Raw genomic sequence first — 10,761 nt, forward strand, 5'->3', positions numbered from 1 at the left:
GGGGGGGGGTAGACGTCACGGCGGGGGGGGGGTGTGACGTCACGGCGGGGGGGGTGTGACGTCACGGCGGGGGGGGGGGGCTCCGCGCCTTACGAGGAGTTTGATGGCGGGGTTCAGAGACAACGCTCACCACCCCGATTATCTGGTGGTGATGCCGCTGCTGCTGCTGTGTTGGCAGTGATACACAGGCACAATTAACAACTATTCAGCACACTCGTCAACAGAACTGTCGCCTTCAAATAAAATATCTAACCAGGCGACGTTTCGGGCAAGTGACCCTGTGTGATGACACGTCACATGAGTTTAATTTCAACCCAAGCTGTACTTTAGAATGCGGAGCGAGGTTCGGAGATTCGGGGGCGAGCACGCTGGGCATGAGTGCGCGGTGCGGGAAGAAGATTGATGGCGAGTGAATCATCATCCTTGACGACGCAGCTATGTAGGGGTGCTGGGTCGGAGGGGGGCCCAGGGACAATTTATAAATTGGTGGAGGGGGGGGTCAACGACTGACCGATTTTCAAGTGGATTATCAAGTGGATTCAACCAGTCAACTGTCAAGATTCATAAGACGATGGGACACGGATGTTTTATTAAACGGAAGACGTCTGCGACATCGCTCGCGTTCGGTGATGTCGTTGAAGTCCGGGAGCTCGTCCACGAAACTGCTCGATGCACAACTGAAGAACACGACGCGCATTGTAACCGCGACGCTGAAACCGACGCCGACCTCCCGGGCCCGACTGTTCCAGCGAACGTTCCGCCACCAAATATTCGCAAGAACATACAAAGCTGAAAGGGAGTTGACACGTTTTCTTGCCAACGACAACCACCTGCCCATCATCAACCAAGACGTCAACAGTCTACCTCGCCACCGACTCAAGTGCCCATCTCCCCTGGGATATTGGGATCATGGGGCGATGACGCACCCTGCCTCAATCGGTTTGCCTCGTGTTGCAGAGGTTCACGAATGGAATTCAGCGGCCGCCCTGATTAATACTGCGGGTTGTATCAATTATACAAAACACTACGCGCCGTCTGCTTCACTGTCGACGTGAAGAATCCCGTGATGTTATTTGCAAGCGTCGGCCACTGTGTCAGCGTCGTGGTCTAAATTTGCCAAATGTTAAGTGTGCAGCACAATCACTCAATTGGCACTATACAAAGCACTCAACGCAAATATTTCGCAGGACCCTCCTGACAAAAATAAAGTCACGAGCCTCAATGAGGCTTTCCTGGGTAAATAAACGTAAATAATCATATAATATAAATAACACGCGTGCCGACCCGTTCGCTGCGTGACGCTAGTAAACAACTGCCTACACGCCGATCGCCTTGTTCGCGACGTCCGCGGCACGGCACGTCTCGTGCAGTGGAAAAACAATACCGGCGCCTCTCGAGGTGCGCAGCGCTGGCTCGGCATGGCCCTGGCGCGGCTCGGTTGTACAGTTGAGAAAGAGGCAAACGGCACCAAACAAAAGCGGTCCTCTACGGCCAACCCTCGCATTATCTTCACGCATCTCGACTCGCTCACAGTGTGTGCGTGACATCACAAACGTGTGTCTGGAGCTCGCAGTCCCGATTTCCCCCCACCACCCCCACCTTCAGTCCGAGTCATCCGAGTCATCCGAGTCATCGCTGTCGGACTCGTGCCGACGCTTGCCGCCCTGCGAACTTTGCGGTGGCGCGGTCGGATCCGGCGCCCCTTCCAGGAGCCCCGCGAAGAAATCTTCGGCCGTGTCGGCCTTGGCATTGAGTCCGAGGAGCGGGCGGTTCTTCTGCACACGGCGCCGGTAGTCGTTGACCTTGCGCCGGCGCAGCTCATCTGCCGGCCAGAACTTGACGAGCTGGTCGTGCCCGCAGCTCGTCAGGAAGCGTCCATCCCCTGTGAGCTCCAGCGCCTCTATGGGGTCATTCCCATGCTGCCCCACCACGCCGAGCACGCGGTTTGGCAGCAGGCTCACCGCCCTGCACATGGTGGTGAAACAAAGCGGGCAGGGTGGGGTGAGCAGCGCACAAGCGCACACCATTCAAGAGCCGAATGGCTCACAGGGCTATACCAAATAAATGAAACGGAAACCGAAACCAGCGGCACGGCGCCCATGATTAGATTGACCTGCAAATCACAAGTGGAACACGGAATATAATGATAGGAGACGAGATTGGTGATGTGAGACACGGGCCAAGAGACACAGAACACATGGTACAAAGTGGAACATATGTGAGGTGCGGTATAAATGATGATGACGATGGCGGTGGTGGGGCAGGAACCTGATGATGCCGTCCATGCTGGCCGTGCACACTAGGTTGTCTGAAACGCGTGCCAGGCAGTCGACCGATTCGGTGCGCGTAGAGAACCGGTCGCTGACCGCGCCGAAGCCGCCCCAGTTGAAGAGCAGCAGCCAGCCCTCGCTCGAGCCACACACCACCTTGGTCCCCTCCTGCTCACACGTGCCACCACCACCGCCGCCACCACGCGAGCAAAACCACAACTGTCACAACCGCCATCACCATCAGGCAAGACACCACTGGAATCATTGGACGTCGGTCTGCAATGTAGCCATCGCGTGTCGCTCCGTGTCGCCCCGTCTCCCTACAGCTTTGTCCGTTTCATTTTTGTAAAGACTGTTAATTCAAACTAAAATCTGATTTCACACAGCGCCATTCAACCCGGCCTCTCGAGTCTTCACCCGGACGAGAAGCAAAACCCCAACAACGCGGTGTCACAGCGCGCTCACCTTGACAATGGCGATGGAGGTGAGGTCGCAGTCCTGCACCTCGGACTTGACGTCCAACCTCCGGCGCCGCACGTTGAAGGCGCACAGCGTCCCGTCGCCGCTGCTCGCACACGGCGATCGTGACAGCGGCCGTCACGCAAAGCCTCACAACACGGCCTCGCCAGCGACACTTCAACACTTTCAAGTGATTTTAAGAATCACAGTTCCACCATAGCGCACAGTTCTGCATAAAGCAGAAGTGACATCTTGACTTAATTTTATTTTTTAACCTAAGTGACTTCACCGAAAGACGCAAAGAACAGAAGTGACATCATCGCAGTGATGAATTAAAACTGAAATGACATCACGCGAGCAGTTTGGTGCTTGTTTACTCAAATATGTGTAGTTCAGGTCGTTTTTCCCCGTTTACAGTTATCAATGCACGTGTCTTGTCAGTGTTTGTGTGTATAAGTGGATGTGTGGTACTGGCCAGGCGTGGGGGTTTTTGCCACTGTGTTGATCCGTGAGGTCGCATATTTAACATTATTTTGGCACAGATAAGCTATATGCTCTGCTTGACTGAAGCGGAAGCGTTAAGGCTGCGGGCGGTGGCCGTCCCCGCTCACCTAGTGGTGAGCAACGTCCTCTTGTCATCTCCCACGACCATGCTGCTGACGAAGTCGGTGTGCTCCAGCTGCTCCATGACGTATGTCCCCTGGCGGAAGTCCCACACGCGCACGACGCCATCGTCGCCGCCCGTCGCCGTCAGATTCTCGTCGATCACCACAAGGCTGTAGATGGCCGAGCTGCGTGCAGCCGCAAAGGTGAGAGACGGAGGCACGAGGGGAGAGCGAGATTAGCGACGCCGGAGCGCGACCTGCTAAACGATGCCGAAGCCTGACCTACCATTGCGCAAATCGTCTCCTGCTGTGAAGTCTGTCAGGGCGTGCCGGGCGGACTGGTTTGCCTTGCACATGCTGGAGGAGAACGCCGTTACATGGCTCTGTGGCTATGTGAGCTGACGTCCACTCATACATAACATTCACGCATATATGTATGTGTTTAATTATTTTGTGTATCTGCTGCTCTGTGTAAAAGTATTCACTAAATACCATGAAGCACAGTTCTGCCATGAAACAAATTCCTGAATCCTCTACGCAAGCCCTATCCCTAACCAAGCACTAACTTCAACATTTCTTACCATAACGCAGTCTTAACTCCAACACAGTGCGAAATAATGTTTATTTAGTTTTATATAAAGCGTCATCGTTTGTTTAACCCAAAAAACCTCTATTATGTGTCATCATTTGTGGAAATCCTATCTCTCACGATCACTGAGAAACCGCAGACAGGAGCTGGTAGGCAGCAGCCAGGCGGTGAGCAGGTGCTACCAACATTTTTCAAAGCTCTGGTCCTACATATGTATGAATGGTTTCAGCCAATGATTGAAGGGCCACTCACTCGTGAGCCTTCTGAATCCTCTTCACCAGCTTGCCCTGCTCCACGTCGAACAGCAGCACAGACTTGTCCTTGGACACGGAGTAGAGCTCTGCGGGGAAAGGCGGCAGATGTGACGCACGGCTCACGAGGGCCAGGAAGGCACGACGCCCATCGATAAACGCCCTGGGTGCGCGTCACGCAACCAACACATTCGCGTGCGTAACACTTCCCGCCCGCACTGCTTGCCGCACGCACACATACTCTGCGCGTTCACGGAGCGGTGGCGCAGTGGTTAGCGCAATGCGCTATGAACCCGGCGACCCACATTCGATTCCCCACGCATGTGCCAACATCAGTGGGGAATATCTGAACCGGTTCAGGGCCTCCCGAGGTCAACTCGGTCTTACACGAATCACCGGTGCCGTGCGTAATTTAACATCAGCACTGGTGGGGAGACAAAGGCGGCCGGCTGGCGTGGTGCGAGCCACACCACCCCCTCGTAAGTACGCCGTGGCCAACCTTCAAAGGTGCCACTCGCCATCAGCACCTGCCCCACCTCGCCTACATGGGCTACGCGCGAGACATTTGTCTCTGCACGTGTGTGCGTGTGTGCGCTTGTGTGTGCGTGGCATACGGGCGCCGTCGTCGGAGAAGGCGAGGCCACGGCACGCCTTGCGGTGATGTCCCGAGGACCACAGCTCGCGCGTCTCTCCCTCCGTGCATGAGTACGAGTACCTACGCACGCAAACATGCACGACCACGCGCTGATGGAAATACATCGGCTCACAAGGGCGCAGATGCCAAAAGACCATGTAAAATTGCTTTAAAGTCTGGTGCATGGAGGGTGTAGGCAGGGAGTGGGGTATGGGGGGGGGAGGTCACAGGTCAGAGGAAGAGTCAGCAGCAGCCTCACTCACAGGAAGATATCTCCGTCGAGGTCGCCCACGGCCATCACGTCGCGTGACGGGTGCATGCACATGGTGGTCGGGATTGCCTCCAGTTTGATGTCCTCTGGCGCCTCTCTCACACGTGGCTCTTTGGGAGGCTCCTCTTCCTCCTCCTCCTCTTCATCTTCCTCTTCCTCATCACTATCGTCTGTATCTTTATCCGGCTTCTCATGCTCCTCTCTGTGATCACCGCCATGAGTCGTAAGATCGGCTTCTAAGCTGGAGGCATCAGTCACGTGCTGCTGCTGTTCATTCACAGCCCCCAGCGTCTCGCTCGGCTCCGGGTCGCCCTTCTCCTCAGCGGGTTCCTTGAGTGGGAGACATGTGACTTCGTCCTGTTGGGACACCATGTATGGACAGCAGGAAATAAACAGAACCAGACTAAACGTCCAGAACTAGGCCAGTTTAAAGATATTAGTTTTCAAACCAGACTTAAATATAGCTCACGATTTTCATTATTAGCCAAGGCAAAGCGTTCCATAGCTTGGGAGATGCACTGGCAACCCCCCGATCAGCTCAGCAAATAATAATTGACCTTGGAGTACTGAGAAGGCCATCTGAAGATATCAGGGACCACGTTGGTCGATAAAGATGGATCAGTTCCTGTAAATATTGCAGATGTTAATCGTATCTGCAGTTCACCAGCTCTAGGGTCAAGCAAATGAGCGGCGTAATCACTCACAAGTTAATCTCTAATCTTATTCTTTGGGTCTTTCGGTAAAGTCACGTAGATAGATTTATAAGGGCACGGGGTGACCAATAATGTCTGAATTGGTCTGTAATAAGGCAGGCACTGATAAGGGGTTAACAGGTATGCAATTTCAGTAAAAGTAAGTCTGGAGAAAGGAGGGGGATCCAGTCATATCTTGAATACCACCCCTGTTGAAATAGGTCGTTGTTCCAATGTCCATACTTCACCACACTAGTCAGCTCGCGGTGAAGGGGTGCAATCAAGGAACGGTTAAGCTATCACTCGTCACTGAGGTGAGCCACGGCTCAGCGCGGTTGGCTACGTACGGTGCGAAATAAGTTCTACATACATAAAAATAGTTCAATACATTGGCCAATAACACTGGCCTTAACATTAGCGCTTCTCCACAGCACACAGGATGTGCCAAGGATCATTGCCCAAAACGTCGCCGATTATATATTTGATATTGACGAATGTGCTGAGTGTTTGTTAATTGTGGTTGTGCACCACTGCCAAAGCAGCACCAGCAACGCCAAATAATGTAATCACTGTAGTTCATGGCGCAGTGCGCTAACCACTGCGCCACCGCTCCAAGCATAAACAAATGCTGTAGTAAAACGCAGACTGACCCACGAGTCCGATTGTACGAGCCAACACGCTGGCTGCTGATGTTACTCACGGGTTGAGCCGCACGTCTATTGTATCCATAAGACATGCGGTTAGGAGATTACACTACTCAACATCATCGCAGCCGGGGGCCTGTGCCTGTACAATGGCCATCGCTGGTCTGAGCACGTCGGGTGCGATGGACACGAAAGGAATGAATGAAGAATGTTTTGCATATAGGAACGAAGACGTGAGACCACCACCATGACATCAGCTCTGCTCGGTCCCCGCACCTGGAGGAGCAGGGGGGCACTGCCCCCCCCCCTTCCCGCAACCCCCTAGATAAGAGACACCGCGCGCCAGCCTTACCATGGTGACCCCGGGGCACGAGGCAGCAGTAGTCGGGGTGACATCCAGGCTCAGGGAGGAGAGGTGCGGCATGACCTCACAGGGGTGAGGAAGGGTGACGAACGCCGGCGCGGTAGAAGACGTCTTGAGCGGAGCCGGCTCCACGTGTCGGTGCGCAACGCGAGGTGCCGGAGCAAGGCTGCCCGAGTTAAAGAGCAACACGTGGGTCAGGTCAGGGGAGATACAAGTTGGAGTCAGGATACGGTCAGTTAAGTCAGGATTGGTGTAAAGCTAAGGGTTAGTGTTAAATACTGCATTCGAGGTTATGGTCAAAATGTTGTAGATAGGTTATATTAATGTTATCTTAGGGGTTAGTGTTCAGTTCGATTGAAGGTAGGCTAGTGTTAAGTTAGGGTTAAGTAAGGTAGGGAGGGTTAGCGTACGGGCGGCCGCTTTAGGTTAGGATGAGTGATTACGGATAGGCCGTTAGAGATACTGTTCTAGTTAGCCTAGGGTTAGAGTTAGGTTCGATGTAGAGTCAAGTTGTGAATTACGGCGAGGTTGAATACAAGCTAGTTAGTGTGAGTTAGCAGTTAAGCTGAGATTAGTGGTCGGTGGGGGGGGGGTAGCGTTAAGAGCTCACCTCGACGGGTTCGGCTCCCACCCGGGCTGCGGTGTCCACTCCACGTGGTCCGCCGACACGATGAGGCCCCGCCCCCTTCCACCCGGGGGGGCGGGGCACTTCCGCGTCACGTGGGACGTCCCTCTCGAGCCCTCTTCACGCGACCCCCGCGCGCGTCACTTCCTTTCCCGCTCCAGCCGCCATCATGGCAACGCAGATGTCCAAGAAGAAGAAGGTGAGGCGGGCCTTCTTCGCCCTTCCTCGCGCCATCGCGTGCCGCTGCCTCCACGAAAAGCGACGCGGCGGCATCGGCGTCGTCTCGGGCAGCGATTGGCGTCGGGCTTTTGCGTGGATGGCGTTGCGCTAGGTGCGATTGAGGGTGGATTGCGCGCTCGCCCCGTGTAGCCGGGGTCGCGGTGCTTGAAGGTTCGGGTTGGATTGTGGAGAGACGGGGAGAGTTGTGTTGGCCGTGAGGCATTTACAGGGTATTTGGGAGTCATCGTGCTGCTTGTGCAACACTTGTTCAGTCCACTGCTGGATCGAGGCCTCTCCACACCTCGTCGGGCATTCATTTTATTCGGCCGTACTTAGTCGGTTGGTGCGGCTTTATAGTGGAGGGCCCAGGCCAAGTCCCAGGCCAAGTTGAGCTTGCACTGAGCCTCTGATGTTAGCCGAAGCGAGTTTAATAGTACACGGCTTGAATTCGGCGCTATTAAGTGTTATGCTGTGTTATTCCATCGTGATGGAGTTTGTTCATGTACCGCTGTTCACGCAGCAGTACAGAATCGCCAAATACAGAACTTAAAACTTTAGAGCGCGGTGCGCCACCCGCGACACCACCGACCGCTCGAGCTCCTATGGCGGTGATTGTTCGTGCGAGGTTCTCTCCCGGGTGACGATGCTGCAGCTTCCCTCTGATGGTGGCGAGTATGGGGAGCGGTGGCGCAGTGCTTAGCACGCCGCTCTATGGAGCCGGCGCCCCGGGTTCAATTCCTGCTGAAATGTTCGCCCATCGGCGAATATTTTAACCGGTTCTAGAACTCCGCTCGTAGGTTTGCTCGGCATCATAAGTAGCTGGGTGCGGTGCGTAAACATCGCCGCTTGGGAGACAAAGACGGCCGGGCGTTGTGCTGGCCACCGCACTCCATCGTGTGCCGTGCAGGCCTTCATTGGGTGCTACTCGCTAACAGCACGTGCGACAAATGCTGTTGACGACACGGAGCATCTTTTGTGTGCCGGGGAGGTTTGGGACTGCAATGCAGTGCGTGTTGGAATGCATGTCGGGGTTGTATGGCCGCATGGAGTTTTTATTTTGGAGAGTTTGAGAGTGGATGTAGAGGTTTTAAGTGAGAATGGGTGTGCGTGCGAGAGTAGGGAGTATACACGTGCGTTCTAGGTAGGGGTTCGTCGTTGGGCTGTAATATCGCCGATGTGTCTTCGGCTGCTGTTGCCACGTGTTCGCCACGTGCTCAGAGCGGGAGCTTCCTCGGCATGCCCGACTGAAGCTCCGTTGGCACGTGGTGCAAAACGTTGGACCATCTTTTATTTGTATGTACGTTTAACTTGTTTCGTACCGTACGTATCCAACCGTGCTAATAGGAGTTTGTGGGTGAGATGAGAAGGGAGTGTGCATGTAGGTCTGTAGAGAGGTGTGTAACCCCCCCCCCCCTCGTGTTACACAGGTTGACTGGGCCAAAAATAGTCTTTCATGTGGTTAAGTAAAATGGCGCGTGTCGTGGACATAGCAGACTTTGAGATACAAAGGTGGCCGGGCGTTATTGGTCCAGCCAGCGAACACCATCCCCCATTCACACGTGTCTATTCCGCACCCATCTTAATAGGTGCTCGCTAACCACTATCCACGTGGATGTGTTGGCTTGATATGGATTCCAAGTGCACCTAGCCTGGCACCACCGCTGCGCTCACGTCAACGTCACTTATTGCCTAATGATGGCTGTTGCTGTTATGAGTAATAGGTGTTGACTAGCAACACTTGTTCCGACTTGGCTACATGGTTATTTACATGTATCCCTCGTGCTTTGTGTGGTCGTGTGAAGTTTGTGGCCGATGGAGTCTTCAAGGCCGAGATGAACGAGTTCCTGACTCGGGAACTCGCCGAAGATGGCTACAGCGGCGTGGAGGTGCGCGTCACGCCGACCCGCACGGAGATCATCATCCTCGCCACCAGGTGATGCCCACATCTCCCCCAGTCTTGAATTCCGCAGTTCACAAATTCCCTCCCGGCGGACTTAATCTCCCTCCTATCAACCTTGCCCCTGTTCGTGCGTTCACGTATGGCTCTGGTAAAGATTTTTAAATGACACAAACTCTGTCCTGAAGCCGTCCCCTCGTGGCAAGCAGACCTTGAAAGTGGTATTTAATTCCTGAACTCAACGTCATCCGCAAGAATGGGAATTGAGATATTAAGCACGTGTATGTATGAATGACTTGAATAAAATCGCCTGGAATGCATGCGATCGTGTCGAGATTATGGAAGCTCGGCACTCGGATAGTGCTGGAATAGGTGACCACCATGATTAAAATAGGACTGGGCTATATCCTGAGCAGTGCAGCAGAATGCATTATTGAACTGAACTATACTCTCATGCATTCTTCAACCACCAGCCCCCTCCCCCCTTGCACTGCACACGTACGAACCTTACCCTGTGCCGTGTGTGACCATAGTGTGTTTGTGCGATTGTGTTGGTGGTTGTGACCGTCACCGTGAAGGACCCAGAACGTGCTGGGAGAGAAGGGACGTCGCATCCGCGAGCTCACGTCCGTCATCCAGAAGCGATTCAACTTCCCTGAGGGCAGCGTTGAGGTGTGGACACTAGTCACTTTATTGCTTTCATGCGATAGTAATTTGATCCCAGTATAATTCTGCTCCTGGATAGGGGGGGGTACAAATAGAATATATTTTTGTGATTAATTAGTAAAAAATGTTTAGACTTTTGTGCGTAACCCTCCACCTAAGGTGATGAGCGTCGCAACGGCAGCGTTTGTGTGGTTTTGGTGATGATTTTGATGACGAGGCTGAAGGGCAGTCGCTGCCCCGCTCTGCCCGGCCCTCTGCTCGCGTTTTGCGAGCGTGTGGTCACGGCGCGCGGGGTCGCCCTGCCCCGTGCTCTGATGCTAAAGTAACGAGGCATTTGTCTGAAAAACCACGACGTTACCATCTTTTAAGCCATAAACTAAAACTTCACCCTTGAAAACCCTGCAGCTGCAATGCCCCCTACTGTGTAGATCAATACATTAGAATGGATTTAAGAGGTAGCTCTGTGATGGCCTCTTCTATGGGCTATCTTCTATAATAGAGGGCGATGTACTGCCTGCGCGAGAGTGGAGTCGCACGACTCGACCACCGATAGCACAACTCGGGATAAAAACCAG

General features: G+C 53.8%; 2 protein-coding genes across 3 annotated transcripts; one reads left to right on the plus strand and one right to left on the minus strand.

Annotated features, from left to right (window-relative positions):
* Positions 1-553: 553 nt before the first annotated feature.
* Positions 554-7,471, minus strand: LOC133343089 (WD repeat-containing protein 55-like). Of its 2 annotated transcripts, none has more exons than XM_061552592.1 (9): positions 7,390-7,471; positions 6,768-6,945; positions 5,072-5,409; positions 4,789-4,889; positions 4,176-4,263; positions 3,341-3,520; positions 2,736-2,835; positions 2,269-2,438; positions 554-1,965 (listed from the first exon to the last, which is right to left on the minus strand). In XM_061552592.1, the coding sequence occupies exons 2-9, from the start codon at positions 6,837-6,839 to the stop codon at positions 1,602-1,604; spliced, it is 1,413 nt and encodes a 470-aa protein (XP_061408576.1). In that variant the 5' UTR covers positions 6,840-6,945; positions 7,390-7,471; the 3' UTR covers positions 554-1,601. The 2 variants fall into 2 exon arrangements, with proteins under 2 accessions (XP_061408576.1, XP_061408575.1); XM_061552591.1 differs by having other exon boundaries at positions 555-1,965; positions 5,072-5,436.
* Positions 7,461-10,501, plus strand: LOC133343119 (small ribosomal subunit protein uS3-like). Its single transcript, XM_061552626.1, has 4 exons — positions 7,461-7,603; positions 9,426-9,556; positions 10,099-10,194; positions 10,459-10,501. The coding sequence occupies exons 1-4, from the start codon at positions 7,574-7,576 to the stop codon at positions 10,499-10,501; spliced, it is 300 nt and encodes a 99-aa protein (XP_061408610.1). The 5' UTR covers positions 7,461-7,573.
* Positions 10,502-10,761: the final 260 nt, after the last annotated feature.

This window comes from Lethenteron reissneri, chromosome 16 (genome assembly GCF_015708825.2).
Source record: "Lethenteron reissneri isolate LAM-NWPU_2019-01 chromosome 16, ASM1570882v1, whole genome shotgun sequence".
Classification (NCBI taxonomy): Eukaryota; Metazoa; Chordata; class Hyperoartia; order Petromyzontiformes; family Petromyzontidae; genus Lethenteron; species Lethenteron reissneri.

What these genes read in the sequence shown, in the direction of transcription:
- LOC133343089 (XM_061552591.1), bottom strand. Translation starts at nt 6,839, where the DNA reads ATGCCGCACCTCTCCTCCCTGAGCCTGGATGTCACCCCGACTACTGCT. An exon ending in CTCGACGGAGATATCTTCCT is followed by an intron (nt 4,890 to 5,071) that starts GTGAGTGAGGCT and finishes TTGCGTGCGTAG; the next exon opens with GTACTCGTACTCATGCACGG. An exon ending in CCTCCATCGCCATTGTCAAG is followed by an intron (nt 2,439 to 2,735) that starts GTGAGCGCGCTG and finishes ACGTGTGAGCAG; the next exon opens with GAGGGGACCAAGGTGGTGTG.
- LOC133343119 (XM_061552626.1), top strand. Translation starts at nt 7,574, where the DNA reads ATGGCAACGCAGATGTCCAAGAAGAAGAAG. An exon ending in AGATGTCCAAGAAGAAGAAG is followed by an intron (nt 7,604 to 9,425) that starts GTGAGGCGGGCC and finishes GGTCGTGTGAAG; the next exon opens with TTTGTGGCCGATGGAGTCTT. An exon ending in ATCATCATCCTCGCCACCAG is followed by an intron (nt 9,557 to 10,098) that starts GTGATGCCCACA and finishes GTCACCGTGAAG; the next exon opens with GACCCAGAACGTGCTGGGAG.